Genomic DNA, 23,070 nt, shown 5'->3' with positions numbered 1-23,070 from the left:
TCGCATGATGAATTCTGCATATAAGTTAAATAAACAGGGAGACAAAATACAGCCTTGTCGTACTCCTTTCCCAATTTTGAACCAATCCGTTGTTCCATATCCAGTTCTAACTGTAGCTTCTTGTCCCACATAGAGATTTCTCAGGAGACAGATGAGGCGATCAGGCACTCCCATTTCTTTAAGAACTTGCCATAGTTTGCTGTGGTCGACACAGTCAAAGGCTTTTGCATAGTCAATGAAGCAGAAGTAGATGTCTTTCTGGAACTCTCTAGCTTTCTCCATAATCCAGCACATGTTTGCAATTTGGTCTCTGGTTCCTCTGCCTCTTCGAAATCCAGCTTGCACTTCTGGGAGTTCTCGGTCCACATACTGCTTGAGCCTTCCTTGTAGAATTTTAAGCATAACCTTGCTAGCATGTGAAATGAGTGCAATTGTGCGGTAGTTGGAGCATTCTTTAGCACTGCCCGTCTTTGGGATTGGGATGTAGACTGATCTTCTCCAGTCCTCTGGCCACTGCTGAGTTTTCCAAACTTGCTGGCATATTGAGTGTAGCACCTTAACAGCATCATCTTTTAAAATTTTAAATAGTTCAGCTGGAATACCATCACTTCCACTGGCCTTGTTATTTGCAGTGCTTTCTAAGGCCCATTTGACTTCACTCTCCAGGATGTCTGGCTCAAGGTCAGCAACCACACAACCTGGGGTGTACGAGACATCCATATCTTTCTGGTATAATTCCTCTGTGTATTCTTGCCACCTCTTCTTGATGTCTTCTGCTTCTGTTAGGTCCTTACCACTTTTGTCCTTTATTATAGTAATCTTTGAACAAAATGTTCCTTTCATATCTCCAATTTTCTTGAACAGATCTCTGGTTCTTCCCATTCTGTTGTTTTCCTCTATTTCTTTGCATTGCTCGTTTAAGAAGGCCTTCTTGTCTCTCCTTGCTATTTTTTGGAAATCTGCATTCAATTTCCTGTATCTCTCTCTATCTCCCTCGCATTTTGCTTGCCTTCTTTCCCCCGCTATTTGTAAGGCCTCATTGGACAGCCACTTTGCTTTCTTGCATTTCCTTTTCATTGGGATGGTTTTCGTTGCTGCCTCCTGCATAATGTTGCGAGCCTCCATCCATAGTTCTTCAGGCACTCTGTTCAGCAAATCTAATAATAAATAATAATAATAAATTTTATTTATATCCCGCCCTCCCCAGCCGAAGCTGGGCTCAGGGCGGCTAACAACAATAAAACAATACAAAAGTACAACACAAACAACACTCTAAAATCATTCATTATAAAATTAATTAAATTCAAGCCACTGGCCACCATTGGGCCAGAGCTTCGTGAAGATTGCGGAGGGAGGGAGTCAGGCTGTGCCCTGGCCAAAGGCCTGGCGGAACAGCTCTGTCTTGCAGGCCCTGCGGAAAGATGTCAAGTTCCGCAGGGCCCTAGTCTCTTGTGACAGAGTGTTCCACCAGGTCGGAGCCACAGCCGAAAAAGCCCTGGCTCTAGTTGAGGCCAGCCTAACTTCTCTGTGGCCTGGGACCTTCAGGATATTTTTATTTGAAGACCGTAAGTTTCTCTGTGGGGCATACCAGGAGAGGCGGTCCCGTAGGTACGAGGGTCCTAGGCCGTATAGGGCTTTAAAGGTTAAAACCAGCACCTTAAACCTGATCCTGTACTCCACCGGGAGCCAGTGCAGTTGATATAGCACCGGATGAATGTGATCTCGCAGCGAAGACCCCGTAAGGAGTCTCGCTGCAGCATTCTGCACCCGCTGGAGTTTCTGGGTCAGTCTTAAGGGCAGCCCCACGTAGAGCGAGTTACAATAATCCAGTCTGGAGGTGACCGTCGCGTGGATCACAGTGGCTAGGTCAGGGCGAGAGAGGTAAGGAGCCAACTGCTTAGCTTGGCGGAGATGGAAAAATGCCGCCTTTGTTATAGCTGCAATCTGCGCCTCCATGGAAAGGGAGGTGTCGAAGATTACACCCAGACTCTTAACGGACGGTGCTGGCACTAACTGCGCCCCCGCAAGAGATGGGAGTTGCCCCCCCAATCCCATATCGTCCCGTCCCAGGCACAGGACCTCTGTCTTCGAAGGATTTAGCTTCAACCGGCTCCCACGTAACCATCCAGCCACAGCTTCCAGACATCTGGTCAGTGTGTCTGGGGCCGAGTCAGGATGGCCATCCATCAACAGATAGAGTTAGGTGTCATCGGCATACTGATGGCAACCCAGCCCAAAACTCCGGACAAGCTGGGCGAGGGGGCGCATAAAGATGTTGAAAAGCATTGGGGAGAGTATCGCACCCTGAGGTACTCCACACACCAAGGAGTGGCGCGATGACAATTCCCCCCCAAGCGCCACCCTCTGTCCCCGACCAGAGAGAAACGAGCGCAGCCATTGAAGGACTGTGCCCTGGATCCCCACGTCGGCAAGGCGGTGGTCCAGAAGTTCATGATCGACCATGTCGAAAGCTGCTGACAGATCTAGAAGAATCAGCAGCCCCGACCCGCCTCGATCCAGCTGTCTACGAAGATCATCTGTTAGGGCAACCAGAGCTGTCTCGGTCCCATGACCAGCGCGGAAGCCAGACTGGAATGGATCCAGAGCCGATGTTTCATCCAGAAACCCACCAAGCTGTTCAGCAACCGCTCTCTCAATCACCTTACCCAGGAACGGAAGATTCGAAACCGGGCGGTAATTGGATAGATCTAAAGGATCTAATGATGTTTTCTTTAAGAGCGGGCGCACCACTGCCTCCTTCAGTTTCCCTGGGAATGTCCCCGTGCCAAGGGACAAATTGATGATATCCCCCAGGAGGGCCCGCACCTCGTCTGGACACGCTCTAATCAGCCAAGACGGGCACGGGTCAAGAGGACAGGTGGTGGGCTTTCCAGCTCGGAGGAGTCTGTCCACATCGGCTGGGGATATCCGGTCAAAGTGGTCCAATACTGGACCCGAGGACAGTCGAGGGGCCTCCAGTTCCTTTATTGTATCCAAATTGGCAGGGAGGTCATGGCGGAGCAACAAGACCTTCTCCGCAAAAAAGCTCGCAAATGCCTCACAGCCGTGTGTCAAATTGTTATTTAAATTTAGCTGTCCTTCAAGGGACGTTAAAGACCTGATTATACTAAATAATTGCGCCGGGCGAGAGCTAGCGGATCTAAATCCTTAAACCTGTTCCTCACTTCCACTGTGTATTCATAAGGGATTTGATTTAGATTGTATCTTACCGGCCCAGTGGTTTTTCCTACTTTCTTCAGTTTAAGCTTGAATTTTGCTATAAGAAGCTGATGATCTGAGCCACAGTCAGCTCCAGGTCTTGTTTTTGCTGACTGTATAGAGCTTCTCCATCTTTGGCTGCAGAGAATATAATCAATCTGATTTCGATGCTGCCCATCTGGTGATGTCCACGTGTAGAGTCGTCTCTTGTGTTGTTGGAAAAGCGGGTTTGTGATGACCAGCTTGTTCTCTTGACAGAACTCTATTAGCCTTTGCCCTGCTTCGTTTTGCTCTCCAAGGCCAAACTTGCCAGTTGTTCCTTTTATCTCTTGATTCCCTACTTTAGCATTCCAATCCCCTATAATGAGAAGAACATCCTTCTTTGGTGTCACTTCTATAAGGTGTTGTAAGTCTTCACAGACTTTCTCTGTGCAAAGGTCAGAGGGGGCAGGGCTTCTGTTGAGGTAGGTGATTAGCTGTGGGAGGAGCTTGTCAGAGATTGTAGGGCAGCGGCTGAAGAAGGAACAAAAAGGGTTTTCTTGTGTGAGTTTCTTGTGGCTGATTAGCTGCTTTCTCTGTGCAAAGGTCAGAGGGGGCAGGGCTTCTGTTGAGGTAGGTGATTAGCTGTGGGAGGAGCTTGTCAGAGATTGTAGGGCAGCGGCGCGCGCCTAGCGGCGCGCGCAGTTTGATCCATCTTTTAGATTTAGGGGAGCTAGTCTCAAACGTTTGTGGGGGGAGATATAGGTTTATTTGGGGGGATTTATTTGTCCTGTCTTCACGCTTTTTATGATGGAGGACCGCTGTAGTCACCCCCAACGACACCTTCTCAAGATGGAGGATGAGGGAACAGCTGCAGTCGCCTGTGGTTCCTGCGCAATGTTTGCCATCTTGCCAAAGGTTGCAGGCAGCTTTACCTGCAGCAATTGCATGTTGATTGCCCTCTTAAAAGACAAAGTCCAGCAACTGGAGGAACGTGTAGCTACGCTCCAAAGAATTAGAGAGCTGGAGCTCTTCTTGGAAGCAACAGAGCACACCGTCTCCACCAAGGAGGAGACAGGGGACTCCCCTGAGAAGGAGGCTAGTTCACCAACACAGGAGCCAGATATATGGAGAAACGTGACTCAAAGAAGTAGGAGGCCCAGGGTTCGCTCTGATTGTTTAGAAATATGCAATCGCTTTGAGGTCCTTTCCCCTAGCATGGAAGACGAAGAGCAGACTCCATTTGAGGATCTCTCCCTCATTACAGTCGATCAGGAATATGAAGACGAGCAGCAAAGGCAGTCCTCAGGGAATGTGCAGGCGACCTTGGAACGGACAGCTCACGGAAGAACCCCGACCAGACCTAAGAAGAGGCGTGTAGTGGTGATAGGGGATTCCCTACTGAGGGGAACAGAAGCAGTGATCTGTGGGCCTGACAAGATGTCTCGGGAAGTGTGCTGTCTCCCCGGGGCTAAGATCCAAGATGTAACTGAACGACTGCAAGGAATCATAAAACCCACTGACAAATACCCCTTCCTCTTGGTTCATGTGGGAACCAATGACACTGCAAGCAATAGCCTCCAGAAGATCAAAAGAGATTACGAGGCTCTGGGCAGGAAATTGAAGCAATTAAATGCACAAATTGTCATCTCATCTGTCCTCCCAGTTGAACGACGTGGCCCAGGGAGAGAGGGAAAAATAGTGGAAGTGAACAACTGGCTTCGCAAATGGTGTAAACAGGAACGGTTTGGATTCTTAGATCACGGAATGCAGTTTCTTGAAGATGGACTTCTGGCAAGCGATGGGCTGCACCTCACAACGGTTGGGAGGAATGTTTTTGCAAAAAATCTCAGAAACCTCATCAGGAGGGCTTTAAACTGACTAATGTGGGGGAGGGAGACAGTGCTCCTGAAGGTAGGAGTCTATCAATTGATGAAGATGATCATCCAAATGTCATAGACCGAATGGAGCAAACAGCACGCAGACCTAGTGGTGGGAGGAAAAAATCCTTAAATAAGAGACACGGGGGAATGATTAATGGACTTCAATGTCTGTACACTAATGCGCAAAGTATGGGAAATAAACAAGATGAGCTTGACCTCTTGGTACAGCAAACTAAATATGACATAATAGGAATCACTGAAACCTGGTGGGATAAGTCCCACGATTGGAATGTAATAATGGAGGGATACAATCTATTTCAGAGAAACAGACCAGACAAGAAAGGAGGAGGAGTGGCGTTATATGTCAGGGATGTGTATACCTGTGAAGAGATCCAAGATTTAGAACCTCAAAGCCAAAGTGAGAGCATTTGGGTCAAAATTAAGGGAGAGAAGAATAACAGTGACCTCATTGTGGGAGTTTACTATAGATCCCCAAGCCAAACGGAGGACATAGATGATGCCTTCCTGGAACAGATGGCCAAGCATGCAAAAGGAAGGGAGATAGTAGTAATGGGGGACTTCAATTACCCGGATATTTGTTGGATGTCAAACTCAGGCAAGAGCATAAGGTCAAACAGATTCCTCACTGGCCTTGCAGACAACTTCATTGTCCAGAAAGTGGGAGAAGCAACAAGAGGAACAGCCATTTTAGATCTGGTCCTAACCAATGTTGATGACCTGGTTAGTGGGGTAGAAGTGGAAGGATCATTAGGCGCGAGTGATCATGCTCTTCTGAAGTTTACTATACAGCGGAAAGGAGCAGCCAAGCATACTAGGACTCAATTTCTCGACTTTAAGAAAGCCGACTTCATAAAACTTAGGGAAGTGCTTGGTGAGATCCCATGGACAGTAATACTAAAAGGAAAGGGAGTTCATGATGGCTGGGAGTTTGTTAAGAGGGAGATAGTAAAAGCACAACTTCAGGCAATACCAATGAGACGGAAACATGGAAGGTGCCTAAAGAAGCCAGGGTGGCTATCTAAAGAACTTTTAACTGAGTTAAGATTAAAAAAGGATGTGTACAAAAAATGGAAAAGGGGGGAAACCACCAAAGAGGAATTCAAACAAATAGCCAACACGTGTAGACACAAAGTCAGAAAAGCTAAAGCACAGAATGAACTCAGGCTTGCTAGAGAGGTTAAAAGCAACAAAAAAGGCTTTTATGGGTATGTTCGTAGCAAAAGGAAGAACAAAGAAACAGTGGGGTCACTCAGAGGAGAAGATGGTGAAATGCAAACAGGGGACACAGAAAGGGCTGAACTCCTCAATGCCTTCTTTGCCTCAGTCTTCTCCGATAAAGAAAACAATGCCCGACCTGAAGAATTTGGAGCAAATGATTCAGCAGAGGAAACACAGCCCAGAATAACTAAGGAGATAGTACAAGAATACTTGGCTAGTCTAGATGTATTCAAGTCTCCAGGGCCAGATGAACTGCATCCAAGAGTATTAAAAGAACTGGCAGATGTGATTTCAGAACCACTGGCAGTCATCTTTGAGAATTCCTGGAGAACAGGCGAAGTCCCGGCAGACTGGAGGAGGGCAAATGTTGTCCCTATTTTCAAAAAGGGGAAAAGAGAGGACCCAAATAATTACCGCCCAGTCAGTCTGACATCAATACCAGGGAAGATTCTGGAACAGATCATTAAGCAAACAGTCTGTGAGCACCTAGAAAGGAATGCTGTGATCACCAATAGTCAGCATGGATTTCTGAAAAATAAGTCATGTCAGACTAACCTGATCTCGTTTTTTGACAGAATTACAAACCTGGTAGATGAAGGGAACGCAGTGGATGTAGCCTACCTTGATTTCAGCAAGGCATTTGACAAGGTGCCCCATGATATTCTTGTAAAGAAGCTGGTAAAATGCGGTCTTGACTATGCTACCACTCAGTGGATTTGTAACTGGCTGACTGACCGAACCCAAAGGGTGCTCATCAATGGTTCCTCTTCATCCTGGAGAAGAGTGACTAGTGGGGTGCCACAGGGTTCTGTCTTGGGCCCGGTCTTATTCAACATCTTTATCAACGACTTGGATGATGGACTCAAGGGCATCCTGATCAAATTTGCAGATGACACCAAACTGGGAGGGGTGGCTAACACCCCAGAGGACAGGATCACACTTCAAAACGACCTTGACAGATTAGAGAACTGGGCCAAAACAAACAAGATGAATTTTAACAGGGAGAAATGTAAAGTATTGCACTTGGGCAAAAAAAATGAGAGGCACAAATACAAGATGGGTGACACCTGGCTTGAGAGCACTACATGTGAAAAGGATCTAGGAGTCTTGGTTGACCACAAACTTGACATGAGCCAACAGTGTGACGCGGCAGCTAAAAAAGCCAATGCAATTCTGGGCTGCATCAATAGGAGTATAGCATCTAGATCAAGGGAAGTAATAGTGCCACTGTATTCTGCTCTGGTCAGACCTCACCTGGAGTACTGTGTCCAGTTCTGGGCACCACAGTTCAAGAAGGACATTGACAAACTGGAACGTGTCCAGAGGAGGGCAACCAAAATGGTCAAAGGCCTGGAAACGATGCCTTATGAGGAACGGCTAAGGGAGCTGGGCATGTTTAGCCTGGAGAAGAGGAGGTTAAGGGGTGATATGATAGCCATGTTCAAATATATAAAAGGATGTCACATAGAGGAGGGAGAAAGGTTGTTTTCTGCTGCTCCAGAGAAGCGGACACGGAGCAATGGATCCAAACTACAAGAAAGAAGATTCCACCTAAACATTAGGAAGAACTTCCTGACAGTAAGAGCTGTTCGACAGTGGAATTTGCTGCCAAGGAGTGTGGTGGAGTCTCCTTCTTTGGAGGTCTTTAAGCAGAGGCTTGACAACCATATGTCAGGAGTGCTCTGATGGTGTTTCCTGCTTGGCAGGGGGTTGGACTCGATGGCCCTTGGGGTCTCTTCCAACTCTATGATTCTATGATTCTATGATTCTATGATTCACAGAATTGGTCAATTTCAGTTTCTTCAGCACCAGTAGTTGGTGCATAAACTTGGATTACTGTTATGTTAAAAGGTCTGCCTTGGATTCGTATCGAGATCATTCTATCATTTTTGAGATTGCATCCCAGTACAGCTTTTGCCACTCTTTTTTTGACTATGATGGCCACTCCATTTCTTTTGTGGGTTTCTTGCCCACAGTAGTAGATATGATGGTCATCCAAACTGAATTCGCCCATTCCCGCCCATTTTAGTTCACTGATGCCCAGGATGTCAATATTTATTCTTGCCATCTCATTTTTGACCACATCCAACTTACCCAGGTTCATGGTTCTTACATTCCAGGTTCCTATGCAATATTTTTCTTTACAGCATTGGACTTTCCTTTCGCTTCCAGGCATATCCGCAACTGAGCGTCCTTTCGGCTTTGGCCCAGCCGCTTCATCAGCTCTGGATCTACTTGTACTTGTCCTCCGCTCTTCCCCAGTAGCATGTTGGACGCCTTCCGACCTGAGGGGCTGATCTTCCAGCGTCATAACTTTTATATGCCTGTTGTCTTTGTCCATGGAGTTTTCTTGGCAGGGATACTGGAGTGGCTTGCCGGTTCCTCCTCCAGGTGGATCACGTTTGGTCAAAACTCTCCACTATGACCTGTTCATCTTGGGTGCCCTGCTCGGCATAGTTCATAGCTTCTCGTGAGTTCTTCAAGCCCCTTCGCCATGGCAAGGCAGTGATCCATGAAGGGGATTTGGTGATATTGGTTTCCTTAAATTGAGATGTTTGAAAGAAATGTTCTAAACTGGTGGTTGTACTGAAGATGGTCCCTGAGAACCTTTTATTTCCTTAATAAACAATTGTGCTAAAATCTAGCCGATCTAACCGGAAGAGTCCGCGACCAGAAGGAGCAGGAACATTACAAAAATGGAAGAAATTTAATGATTATTTAGTTAAATTTGTTAAGCTAAAATAACTGGAAATAGCGTCCAGATACTTAAAGGGCTTAGGATTGTATCTATGTTAACTGATAAAATAATATGTTTAATACAAGAAGGAGAAGATTTAAAGATATTAATGTTTAATTTAAAGGGTATTAAAATTGGGATTTGGAAAACCGTTATAAGGATATGCAATGAAATTCAACTAAGGGGAAACGAGGAAGTTGTTTTACAAAGTAAATAACTGTTATTTTCAATAAGATTATGATTTATGTCTGTTATGTTTTGTTTGTTTTATGTTTTTGTTTGTCATTGATATTGTAAAAACTAATAAAATTTTTGCAAAAAATAATAATAAATAAATAAAATCCAGAGGGGCACATGCCAACTTTCCCATACATATTGCAAAATCAAAAAGCAGTTTATTTGGGAAAGATTGAGGGCACAAGGAGAAGGGGACGACAGAGGATGAGATGGTTGGACAGTGTTCTCAAAGCTACCAACATGAGTTTGACCAAACTGCGGGAGGCAGTGGAAGACAGGAATGCCTGGAGTGCTCTGGTCCATGGGGTCACGAAGAGGCGGACACGGCTAAATGACTAAACAACAACAGCAAATCTATTTATTATTTGAAATAATTATCTTTTTCCATATCCTTTTCAGCTCAAGACATCTAGGTCTCGGTGTTAGATACACACACACACTCTTTGTTTTGGGGTGGTTTTTTGGCGGAATGGGATTCTACTGATATGTTTAATACACAGGAACTTCCTGACCTAAACGGGGAGGAAGGAGATACTATATGAATGCTCTTTTGGCACAGGAGTAATTTCCCACAACTTTAGGGGCTCCATTGAAATAAAGTGAGTTTTATTATTCCAGGAACTACCGTATTTTGCGCCCCATAGGACGCACCGCCCCGGGGGGGAATAAAGAATTTTTTTTTATTTCCCCCCCAGGCGTGGGGCTGGCGCGGGGGAAGCCCGAGCTTCCCCCGACCCAAGCCCCCAGAACAGGCTGCTGCCTGCAAGCCTTGCGAGCCCGGCCGGACCTCCCGCTGGGCACAGGAGGCTTGCAGACACCTTCCCGAAGCACGGGGCGTCCTCCGGAGGGCGCCCCGTGCTTCGGGATGCAGGCTGCCGCCCCAAGCCTTGCGCGCCTGGCGGGACCTCCCGCCGGGCGCGGGAGGCTTGCGGACACCTTCCCGAAGCACGGGGCGTCCTCCGGAGGGCGCCCTGTGCTCCGGGCTGCAGGCTGCTGCCCGCAAGCCTTGCGAGCCCGCGGGAACTCCCCCGGGCTCGCAAGGCTTGCGGATAGCTTCCTGAAGCCTGGAGAGCGAGAGGGGTCGGTGCGCACCGATGCCCCTCGCTCTCCAGGCTTCAGCGAAAGCCTGCATTCGCCCCATAGGACGCACACACATTTCCCCTTCAGTTTTGGAGGGGGGAAAGTGCGTCCTATAGGGCGAAAAATATGGTAATTTAATGGAATACCATGGTTCCTCTGCCTAGCTGCTTTTATTTCATAGCCTGGAGAGAGGCGTGAGGTGGGCAGACAACCACCCCTTACCACATGATTGGGACAATTCCATGTTTTGGTATGCAGAGCTGTTGCATCCAGTTTGGTTCTTTATCTTTCTTCTGATCCAAACACTCTCACCACAGTTAATTCCGTCTCTAAGCTAACCAAGTCAACCAAGATGGTGGTGGGTGGTGATGATGATTTTATTTAGATTTATTATCCTCCCTTCTCCCTAACATTGTATATCAAGAGTGAACCAACAGGGATAAAGAGGGGGCCAACTAACTTGGTTGCCTAGAGCTTAGCTTGTCTTCCAGGTGCCACAAGAAAGCTGCAGAGAAAGTGCAGGACAGTGCGCACCCCGGGAATGATCTCTTTCAGTTTCTGCCTTCTGGAAGAAGGTACAGGGTTATAAAGACTAGGACTAGCTGCCTGAGAAACAGTTTCTATTCCAATGCGATTTTGGTTTTAAACACAGTGTAAGGCAGTCTCCAAAGGAGTGTATTGTATTTAATTATCGGGTATCAGAGTTTTTAGGGGGCTGACCAGGTTGGGATAGCTGGGATAGCAGGCTTGTTGGGTTTTTAATGTCTGGTGTAGATTTTTTCAATTTCGTTGTTCTGTATGGAACAGTGACAATTATCGTATCGTATCGTATTGTATGGAAGTTACTTCTGAGTAAACCTGAATCGAATTGTGCTGCAAGTCAGGATTAATGAATGAAGTGATTTATATTGTGACATCGGTGAACCTGGAATTTTACCAACAATAAGCCAATAAATCTGGAATCCAAAAATAGTCATTTGCATCAAGGGAAGGTACCAGATCAAGGATGTACTTCAGAAGACAATGAGATGCACCAGCTGCTGCATTGTATACAGTGGTACCTCAGGTTAAGTACTTAATTTGTTCCAGAGGTCCGTACTTAACCTGAAACTGTTCTTATCCTGAAGCACCACTTTAGCTAATGGGGCCTGCTGCTGCTGCCGCGCTGCCGGAGCACGATTTCTGTTCTAATCCTGAAGCAAAGTTCTTAACCTGAAGCACTATTTCCGGGTTAGCAGAGTCTGTAACCTGAAGCGTATGTAACCCAAGGTACCACTGTACCTTCTTCCAGCAAAGGTCTCTTTTCCTTATGATTTTCTACTGTTACTCCTGGTTTGCAGTCTTGTTCAAAATGTTCTCTTAGAAGCCCTTGGTCAGTTTGGTCCATGCTGTCAATTACTTTCTGATATTTTTTTGAGCTTAGCTGTTCTTCTTGGTCTTAGAGGTCATCCTGAATTTTTCAGTCAAAATCCAGTTTTCCATAAGACTGATGGCAAGGTTTCTCCAAGTGGAGCTCTTTTGGAAATGTAGACAGTGGATATGTGAACAAGGTCAAGCTGAGTTCCCACAAGTTGGCCTGTGGGGTCGCTTGCTTGCGCACACTATTCAAGACTGTTTACTCTGTAATTTCCTGTCATTTGGCAAAGGGGCTGGATTAGATTGCCTCTTTTGCTTCATTCCTGTTGTACGCTTCCTCAGCTCAGTGCTTCCAGTTATCGGTCCTATTTGCGAAGGCCTAAGATCCCAGTGCTTTTTCAGTTCATAAATTTGAGACGATGGAAGTAACAGCTGTAACACATGACCATTTATGGGGGATTGGCAGTTGTTTGGTTCTCCTCTGAGTGTATAAACTTTATACCTTTTAAGGGAACACAGTACATTCAGAGTGAAGATATCCAGAAGCCTAAACTTGCCACTGTTACAGTGTTAATAGGGTCAAATGAGAAGTACAGGCATGAGAATCCAGCACTTAGAACAGAGAGGGAAAATAAACCTGAAAGTTCTTATCTTAATTCAGAAATTCTAGGTATGATCAGAGGGATTGCAGAGTGAAATGCTGCTTGAACTATTGCTCACAAATTCCTGGTGGTTTAAGACACTATAGAGAGAGGATGCTTGGGGCAGAGAGAAGGAAATGTTCATGATTGCTTCCCTTGAAGGATTCTACTAGAAGTAATAGATTAAGACTGCAGTCCTGTGCATAGACATTGGCTATGAATCTCCATTTAATGCCAGGCTTATTCCCATAAGACATGCCTGATGTCTTGTAGTCATCCACACAGCATAGTTCTGTGCTGCTACCATAGACATTTGCGGTGACTTTATGAAGATGAAGAAAGTATGAAGAAGCTTACACACCCTTGAATCTTCCATGTTGCATGGGCTGCGTACCACCTCCCCGCTTTATCTGACTCCCAGATAGACAGGACAACAGGACTTTGGATCTAACCAGGCCACAACATTCTTGATTACAGATGTAAAGGTTTCGGCATAGGCATTGGGGATAACTGTTGACAACCAGCCTGCCTGCTGGATGTATACCTTTATTGGGGTCAAGAAATACTGGAGCGAAGAATGGAAGTATTGAAATAAAAAAGCTTTTCTTTTTAAGTATATTTTCATTTTAGTTTCTCTGAACTTAAAAGATGCAGCAGATTTTTATACAATATTTTGACTTCTTCTGCTTTAAGAGGAGTTAGTATTATTGTGTAGTTGTTGGTGTCAGTTTTTTAAAACACACATACCATGCAGCCTACATTGGAATTTCACATATACAGTGGTACCTGAAACTGTTCTTAACCTGAAGCACCACTTTAGCTAATGGGGCCTCCTGCTGCTGCTGCGCCGCCGGAGCATGATTTCTGTTCTCATCCTCAAGTAAAGTTCTTAACCCGAGGTACTATTTCTGGGTTAGTGGAGTCTGTAACCTGAAGTGTATGTATAGAATCATAGAGTTGGAAGAGACCACAAGGGCCATCGAGTCCAACCCCCTGCCAAGCAGGAAACACCATCAGAGCACTCCTGACATATGGTTGTTAAGCCTCTGCTTAAAGACCTCCAAAGAAGGAGACTCCACCGCACTCCTTGGCAGCAAATTCCACTGTCGAACAGCTCTTGCTGTCAGGAAGTTCTTCCTAATGTTTAGGTGGAATCTTCTTTCTTGTAGTTTGGATCCATTGCTCCATGTCCGCTTCTCTGGAGCAGCAGAAAACAACCTTTCTCCCTCCTCTATGTGACATCCTTTTATATATTTGAACATGGCTATCATATCACCCCTTAACCTCCTCTTCTCCAGGCTAAACATGCCCAGCTCCCTTAGCCGTTCCTCATAAGGCATCGTTTCCAGGCCTTTGACCATTTGGGTTGCCCTCCTATTGGAACCAGTCCGAGCCTTGATCTCTTAACTCTTCGAAATTTATTAATTTAAACTGGTTCTCTTCCTCTATTAATAATGATTTATAGACAGGCCAATTTCTGTTTGTGTTTTTCCTTTTAACGGCAAGAGCTTCAGTTGGGGAGATCCATCATGGCACCTTAGGCTCGAGAAGGTCCTTATATTTTCCCCAAACGATGTAGAGGGAATTCCTGATGACGTGATTCAAAAAATTCTTATGAACTTTAACCTTTCCGTAGCCCAGGTATGCATGCCAGCCAAACCTGTTTTTGTACCCCTCCAGGTCCAACAGTTCTGGATTTTTGAGTGTGCACCACTCCTTTAACCAAGTGAGACAGGCGGCTTCATAGTACATTCTTAGGTCTGGCAGAGTCCCCTGATTCGGACACAGCAGGAAATACTCACTTAATACAAGCAAGGATCTTTGTGCTGAATCCAGCATGTCACTGGGAGGACTGAGGAGCACCCACAGTGCTGAACCATGGCTTCGTAAACCACAGTTGGACAGATTTGCCTGTATCCCACATAGTCACCATTTTCTGTACCAATAGCTTTGAAGAAGGACTTGTCTTCCTAATCATAACATATACTGTACCTCCATGTTCAAATGTTCAGTGTTTTATCTCCTCCATATGTCTTTTTTATGTAACTTGATTTTAAATTTTTCATGTCATATTATTCCTTCATTCAGTAGCTTCAATATTTTTACATGGTGTCCTTTAGAAGTGCCAAATAGTAATCATTTGCTTTTATGTCAGTGGATTTTGCCTGCTATCTGTAGTGCAAACACAACTCTATCCCATTCAGTAGACTCTTTGGATAAAGAGTGCTCAATTCTCAATAATGCCATTCTTAACTTAGAATTTTAGTTTCTGATAATGGAAACATAAAATGGCCAAAGTAAATGGAATAATTTATAATAATAGATTTAAAGCTACACATTAGGTTCTGCAGATGAGTTTAAATACCTTTGATGTCAGTAGCTGAAAATAAAATATGTGATTCTAAAATCTGAATGTTGTGATTTTGTATGACCATTTATGGCTGCCATATAACTATAATGTAGTTGTTGATTTGAGTATTATAAATCATGCACAAATTGTGTCAAAATTAAGTCCCACTGAGTACAATGGGTATTACTTCCATGTAAGTTCACATACATCAGATTTCAACCTTAGTCTGGGATTTGCTAACAAAACTATAATCCATAATAAGGCATGGTATGTGGGAGTAGATCAAACACCTCACCTTGATAGAATAAGTTGGCATCTGTGCATGCAAACCACTGGACCATCATGATGATGTGGTGTTATCTGATGTCTTTTTAGGGTGGCAAAATCAATGAAAGTCCCTGTGTATGAAACACCAGCAGGCTGGAGGTTCTTCTCAAATTTGATGGATTCTGGTCGATGCTCACTTTGTGGAGAAGAAAGCTTTGGCACTGGTGAGACAACATATGTTCTGTGAAGCAAAACTATATCAAATGCAATTCCATTATGGTTTATTGAGGATTGTACATTTTAATCTAAACCTGCATTGTGACAACCAAACCAAATGCTTCTTAGCAACCACTTGTGGTGGTCCTCTAGGGTCTCATTTAAACTTTGTAGTTTCCTGCCTGTATTGGAAAAAAATACATAGTAAATGGGCTACTTCATCTTGGTGGCTAAAATTTGTGAAGGCTTGCATTAGTCCATAATCTGAAAAAAAATCCATTCTATTGCATAATTGATCAGGAATCTGTCAAATGCCCTTGAAAAACTCAAGCTTTTAGATATTTTCAGAAGTACAAACTGAAAGAGATAGCCCATATAAATTCACTGATATGCTTCTCGCTAACTGTTATGGGTAACCAGCTTGCCATTCCCATCCTATAACACCAAAAATGCCTGAAATCTAACCTTGGTCTTTCAATCATTTATTTTTTAATGCTTTGTTTACCAGCATTAACATGCAATGAAAAATAAAATTTTTACACATGAATTTAAAAGCACCCATTTCCTCCCTTATTAAGCATGCCCACACTTCAGTAAAATCAGTGTGTATGTTTTGTTGTTTGTTTCCAGAAAATATTTTTTTAGTTCAGATGAGACCTGTTCATAAGGCTGCTGCATTCATAAGACTGCTGGGTTGAAGCCTTTACATATATTCTTATGATAGTATTTGGCTTTGCATTAGTCACAGTAGCAAGATGAAAGTCAAAGTCTCAAACTGATGGCATTGTAGTGTATAATATGCCTAACATGTTTTAACTATGTGTCTGCTTGGAATCCTTGGGTGACAGCCAAGTAAAGAGTCGACCCACTAAAATCTTAACTCAATTGATTTCATTGGGTTTACTCAGAGTATGACTAATGTTTAATATCACCCTGTGTCTCGGGGTTGGCCCCTGCTGATTCTGCATTCTCAGTTCTGTATTTGAGAGGATTTCCCCATATTGAGTGGGCTGCTTCGTAGTCAAGCCAATAAGAAAGAAGGGCTTTCCATCTGTCTGTGTGTTTACATCTCAGGGAGGTTGTAAGGTTTGTTCTCTCTCATCACACCAGAGAAAGTAAACCTCAGCTACCACAGGAAACGTGGTAAGCACATCAAAGTGCTAGTAGATAAATACTCCTGCGGGAAGGTAAACGGTGTTTCCATGTGCTGCTCTGGTTTGCCAGAAGCGGCTTAGTCATGCTGGCCACATGACCTGGAAGCTGTCTACAGACAAACGCTGACTCCCTCGGCCTATAGAGCGAGATGAGCGTGCAACCCCAGAGTCGTCTGCGACTGGACCTAACGGTCAGGGGTCCTTTACCTTTACCACAGGAAACACAAGCTGTGTAGAAGCTTTTCTTATTGCAATAGGAGAGGACAGCTTTTGTTATTTTTAAGTAGCTGTCAATAGTTATTTAGTTAGTAAAATTTTATATTAGCACTTAATTAAAAATATCTAAGTAGTTTACATATAAGTATGTGTACTGAACTGTAAACATATGCTAGGTTATATAAAGAACACTTTAGAGATTGAGATGAGCAGTAATGTATAAATTTAAGGTGGGGCTTTCCCCTCCCATGATTACTTGTTGTAGAAATATGAGCTTTTTCTCTTCTATGTTAGCATCTGGTTTTCCCAACATTTCCTTATATTTGGCAACTGATCCAAATATCAGTAATAAATTCTTTACCCACATTGGACAATAGAGGCAGACTGTGGCAGTTTCATGCCATGCTGGTCTAAACTTTCTAATTGCCCCCAAAGTGATTTGCCTTTCTCTATGATTAAATGTCCCCTTCATGGATAATAATAATAATAATAATAATTTATTATTTATACCCCGCCCATCTGGCTGGGCCTCCCCAGCCACTCTGGGCGGCTTCCATAAAAACCAAAAATACAGTAAAATATCACACGTTAAAAACTTCCCTGAACAGGGCTGCCTTAAGATGTCTTCTGAATGTCAGGTAGTTGTTTATCTCTTTGACATCTGCTGGAAGGGCATTCCACAGGGCGGGCGCCACTACCGAGAAGGCCCTCTGCCTGGTTCCCTGTAGCTTTGCTTCTCGCAATGAGGGAACCGCCAGAAGGCCCTCGGCGCTAGACCTCAGCGTCCGGGCAGAATGATGGGGGTGGAGACGCTCCTTCAGGTATACTGGACCGAGGCCGTTTAGGGCTTTAAAGCCTTGCCGTGGCGAAGGGGCTTGAATAACTCAGAGAAGCTAGACATCCTGGAGAGTGAAGTCAAATGGGCCTTAGAAAGCACTGCTAATAACAAGGCCAGTGGAAGTGATGGTATTCCAGCTGAACTATTTAAAATTTTAAAAGATGATGCTGTTAAGGTGCTACACTCAATATGCCAGCAAGTTTGGAAAACTCAGCTGTGGCCAGAGGATTGGAGAAGATCAGTCTACATCCCAATCCCAAAGAAGGGCAGTGCCAAAGAATGCTCCAACTACTGCACAATTGCACTCATTTCACACGCTAGCAAGGTTATGCTTAAAATTCTACAAGGAAGGCTCAAGCAGTATGTGGACTGAGAACTCCCAGAAGTGCAAGCTGGATTTCGAAGAGGCAGAGGAACCAGAGACCAAATTGCAAACATGCGCTGGATTATGGAGAAAGCTAGAGAGTTCCAGAAAGACATCTACTTCTGCTTCATTGACTATGCAAAAGCCTTTGACTGTGTCGACCACAGCAAACTATGGCAAGTTCTTAAAGAAATGGGAGTGCCTGATCACCTCATCTTTCTCCTGAGAAATCTCTATGTGGGACAAGAAGCTAGAGTTAGAACTGGATATGGAACAACTGATTGGTTCAAAATTGGGAAAGGAGTATGACATGGTTGTATATTGTCTCCCTGCTTATTTAACTTATATGCAGAATTCATCATGCAAAAGGCTGGACTGGATGAATCCCTAGCCGGAATTAAGATTGCCGGAAGAAATGTCAACAACCCTAGATATGCAGATGACACAACCTTGATGGCAGAAAGTGAGGAGGAATTAAAGAACCTTTTAATGAGGGTGAAAGAGGAGAGTGCAAAGTATGGTCTGAAGCTCAACATCAAAAAAACGAAGATCATGGCCACTGGTCCCATCACCTCCTGGCAAATAGAAGGGGAAGCAATAGAGGCAGTGAGAGATTTTACTTTCTTGGGCTCCATGATCACTGCAGATGGTGACAGCAGCCACGAAATTAAAAGACGCCTCCTTCTTGGGAGAAAAGCAATGACAAACCTAGACAGCACCTTAAAAAGTAGAGACATCACCTTCCCAACAAAGGTCCGTATAGTAAAAACTATGGTTTTCCCAGTAGTGATGTATGGAAGTGAGAGCTGAAGAATTGATGCTTTTGAATTATGGTGCTGGAGGAGAGTCTTGAGAGTCCCATGGACTGCAAGAAGATCAAACCTATCCATTCTTAAGGAAATCAGCCCTGAGTGCTCACTGGAAGGACAGATCCTGAAGCTGAGGCTCCAATACTTTGGCCACCTCATGAGAAGAGAAGACTCCCTGGAAAAGACCCTGATGTTGGGAAAGATGGCGGGCACAAGGAGAGGGGGACGACAGAGGATGAGATGGTTGGATAGTGTTCTCGAAGCTACCAGCATGAGTTTGACCAAATTGCGGGAGGCAGTGGAAGACAGGAGTGCCTGGCATGCTCTGGTCCATGGGGTCACGAAGAGTCAGACACGACTAAACAACAACATGTTTAAATGTCCTGTAAAGGTGTACCCAAACAACAATGTCAGCTTGTTTTCCTTAGTAATAACATGTAAACTGTAAACTTTCAGAAATGTAAAGCCTAGATTTATAATAAAAAGGAGACTTCAGCCTGGTAAATGAAAGTACCCTTTCTGCTGTAAAAGGACAACTGGGGTTTTTTTGGGTGGGGAGGATGTGCCACTTGGCTGTGTTCTCAGGCTTGCTTTCTGGCAGCAGATCCTGGAGGTCAACCCATGCTATTGGAACTTATTCCTTTTTTGTAGCAGCAGAAGGGAGTTTGTCAGATGAATTTAGTAAGTCGTGGGCATTACGAGCAATGACTTGGGCTTTGAAAAAGAAGGTGCAGCAACAGCCATCACTGCCCAAAGTTTCATCAGCAAACTGTTAATCACTGTTAAGAAAGCCATGCACATGATTTATATGTTTGAGCTAATCCTCCTTGGCAGCAACAGGAATATTTCTTTTACTTCATTTCCAAGCTTATGCAAACAGCAGACAGGTCCTTGTGCAGTAAATTGAATATGAAGAAGTCCTAAATAAGGAGAGAGAAATGGAGCCATGCTTCTTATAAACTAGTGATATATTTTGGATAACCCAGCAACTCATAATTGAGGATTTGTCCAGGCATGTGAGAGGAGGGATGTCGAGCCTGGGGGTCAAGATGAAGGCATGAGAAGGAGTCTGGTTGAAAAGGGAGGTATCTATGGCAGGCTAACACAGTACTTTAGATCAGGTATTCTCAAGAGCCACTAAATAGGGGCCAGGACATCAGACACACAAATTGTCATCCCCCAAAAACAGAAAGTTGCTGCCATTTTGATACTGAAGAGGCATTATTCATCTGGCAGTGGAAAGAGTCAAAGAGTTGTAAACACCTCTGAATGGCACAGAGGAAGCTGCTTCAACTGTGAAAGAAAGGGGAGGACAGGAGAATTTTGGTGGGAAATCCAGCGTTTTGCCTCTGATACATTCAACATAAGACATTGGTAAGATATACAACAGAGAAATAAAGATGATAAAGAAATAAAGTGATGAAAGACAGAACAGTAGATTATGAGCATGAAAGCAGCAGCAGAAACCTCAGGAATAAATGACATTGCACAGAAGTATAGAAAAAAGAATTATCAGTTCAAGAACTTAGTGTTTGCATTCTGATTTTTCATAACAAATGCGAATTCTCTGCATTGTTCCTTCATTTCCAATTGTGTGAGATCTTTGCATATTATATGTTATTTTTTCATGCACTCTTGTGTTTTGAGGAATTTGACTACCGTGAACAGAATTTTCCTCCATCTGGGTGGATTACAAATACATCAAAGCTTTTTCTGAAACAAGACCTCTGTTACCTAACAGTAATTCTTACCTAACAGTAATTCTTAATTCCACAGTCAGGCAATACTGTACATTTATTAGGATCAACCAAAATGTCACAAAATAGTGAGCAAGTTTTCTAGAACACAGTGATAAACATATCTATTAATTTGTAACCTCTGTTTGATGTTTCTGAATCCATCCTAAAAGGTTGTTGCCTTCTTATCAAACAACTTTGGATCAAGTTGGGTTGTTTTTTTAAAAAACAAAAATGACCTGAACAATAGGAACACAACTGGAAAATAACAGAGGCTGTACAGATGTGCCATTTTGATTTAACTTCTTGGCCTAAAGTATTATACTTAACAATAGGTAAAGGGTATAGGGACCCCTGACCATTAGGTCCAGTCGTGACCAACTCTGGGGTTGCGGTGCTCATCTCGCTTTACTGGCTGAGGGAGCATGACTAAGCCGCTTCTGGTGAACCAGAGCAGCACACGGAAACACTGTTTACCTTCCTGCAGGAGTGGTACCTATTCATCTACTTGCACTTTGACATGCTTTCAAACTGCTAGGTTGGCAGGAGCAGGGACCGAGCAACGGGAGCTCACCCCATCGCGGGGATTCGAACCGCCGACCTTCTGATCGGCAAGTCCTAGGCTCTGTGGTTTAACCCACAGTGCCACCCGGCCCTTTTTACTTAATAATAGCATAGATCTTTTCCAGGGAACAGAGCCAAGACTCTAATCCCCCTTATATAGTGAATTAACAGCTACTATACACCAGAACCTTTGTTTTCCATCTTCAGCATTATATTTTAACATGCAGTGTATTTTTTTATATTTTTCTCTTAGGATCTGACCACATTCGAGAAAAGGACGGACTTTGGGCTGTCCTAATTTGGCTGTCAATCATAGCAGCTCGAAAACAGAGTGTGGAAGAGATTGTCCGAGAGCACTGGGCAAAATTTGGCCGCCACTACTACTGTAGGTGAGAATGGCTGATTTATAGAAGAATCAGTTGCATAATGCAATGAATTTTGTGTGTGTGTTTGTAGAGAGAGAGTACAGTGCCTGTAGGACCGTATACTCTTAACAAATTATAAATTATAAAAGTAATCATTCATATGTAGTGGTGATTATTGTCAAACCACAACCCACAACTTAAATCTGCTACACATATATGCAGTGCTGATTTGTGTTTTGGTAAGGAGAAAGTGGGGCCATTGTAAAACTCCTGCAGGCAGGCATGGATTCGGCATGAATTCTTTTGTAGATTACAGCCAAGGCATGGAGTTTGGTTTAGAATCTTTTTTGGAAATGGATAGGGTAACAATGCCTTCAAAAAAACCAAGGCCAAACAAACTATTTTAATGTGAATGGTATGTTTATAAAACTAGAAATTTTATTAATAAGTCATCTTGTGCCTTTGGGAAAGCAATGTTTAAGAAATGCTTCCATAATTCTAATTATAGGAGCTGTGGCAGAACAAGAGTTACCGTATTTTTCGCCCTATAGGACGCACTTTTCCCCCTCCAAAAATGAAGGGGAAATGTGTGTGCGTCCTATGGGGCGAATGCAGGCTTTCGCTGAAGCCTGGAGAGCGAGAGGCATCGGTGCGCACCGACCCCTCTCGCTCTCCAGGCTTCAGGAGAGCCCCACCGCCAGCCCCACAAGTTCGGGGGACAGCGGGGAGGCGCAGCGCGCCTTTCCGCTGTCCCCCGACCTGGCTTGAAGGCTGGCGGCGGGGAGAAGCATGCTTCTCTCCGTCGCCAGCCCCGCAAGCTCGGGGGACAGCGGGGAGGCACAGCGCGTCTTTCCCGCTGTCCCCCGACCTGGCTTGAAGGCTGGCGGCGGGGAGAAGCATGCTTCTCTCCGCCGCCAGCCCCACAAGCTTGGGGGACAGCGGGGAGGCGCAGCGCGCCCAGGCTTAGCGTCGCTCAGCTCTCCGCAAGCCGTGGGAGCCCGGCTTGCGGAGAGCTGCATGTTCTGGGGTCGGGGGAAGCTCGGGCTTCCCCCGCCCCAGCCCCGTGCCTGGGGGGGAAATAATTTTCCCCCCTTTATTCCCCCCCCAAAAAAATTAGGTGCGTCCTATGGGCCGGTGCGTCCTATAGGGCAAAAAATATGGTACATGCAGTCCTTAGCAAAAATTGTAGAACTCTTTAGGCACTTATTGTGTAAAGAGATTGTGGCCAGCACCAGAACCACCATCAGCTCCTGATAATATTTTGCCCTCTGAGGTCGCTTAGGTATCCCTCTAATACACCCCCCCATAACTATAATAAGCTGATAACTTGCTGTCCCCAGTCATACAAGGAAGTTAAAATTGTCTCCATTTCAGATATAATTTTCCAGCCAATGAGATTATGCCAAAAATTAACATGTAAAACAAGGAATAAAGTCATTTGTCCAAACTGTACTTGGTTAATGTGGATGAAAGCATGGTGATTTCAACCTCCCTGTGAAAATTTATGGAAAGTGTGACAGCACACTGAGTGGGTGGGCCCAGCTGTGAAACTACGATGGATAAACCCAAGGCTCCAGAGCCAGAGGTCTGTCTTTAGCGTCTTGCTCAGAGGCTTGGAGGCTCTAGTGCTGGGCAGAGTTTGGGAGGTGGCAAAGAGTCTCCTCAAGGTTTGTGTGTCAAGAAGTGACCTTATGCCTTAGCAACTTTCTCTATGCATTTTCATAGATTTGTAGCACATTGGTTTCATTTTTCCTGTCAACTTATTCTCCATTAAACCTTACAAGTAGGACCTGCAACAAAATGTTGCAGTGTGTAGTTCT

At 44.5% G+C, this 23,070-nt stretch overlaps 1 protein-coding gene across 1 annotated transcript in view; it reads left to right on the top strand.

Moving 5' to 3' along the window:
- Positions 1–23,070, top strand: part of PGM5 (phosphoglucomutase 5) — a 99,614-nt gene that overhangs the window by 53,145 nt on the left and 23,399 nt on the right. The window contains exons 7-8 of the mRNA XM_053408844.1: positions 15,097–15,212; positions 21,139–21,274. Of these exons, the coding sequence (XP_053264819.1) occupies positions 15,097–15,212; positions 21,139–21,274 (252 nt within the window). The remainder of the gene's footprint in view (positions 1–15,096; positions 15,213–21,138; positions 21,275–23,070) is intronic.

The sequence above is a fragment of the Podarcis raffonei genome, chromosome 11 (genome assembly GCF_027172205.1).
Source record: "Podarcis raffonei isolate rPodRaf1 chromosome 11, rPodRaf1.pri, whole genome shotgun sequence".
Taxonomy (NCBI): Eukaryota; Metazoa; Chordata; class Lepidosauria; order Squamata; family Lacertidae; genus Podarcis; species Podarcis raffonei.
Note: the sequence above shows the minus strand (reverse complement) of the source record. Positions and strands in the feature narration are given on the sequence as shown.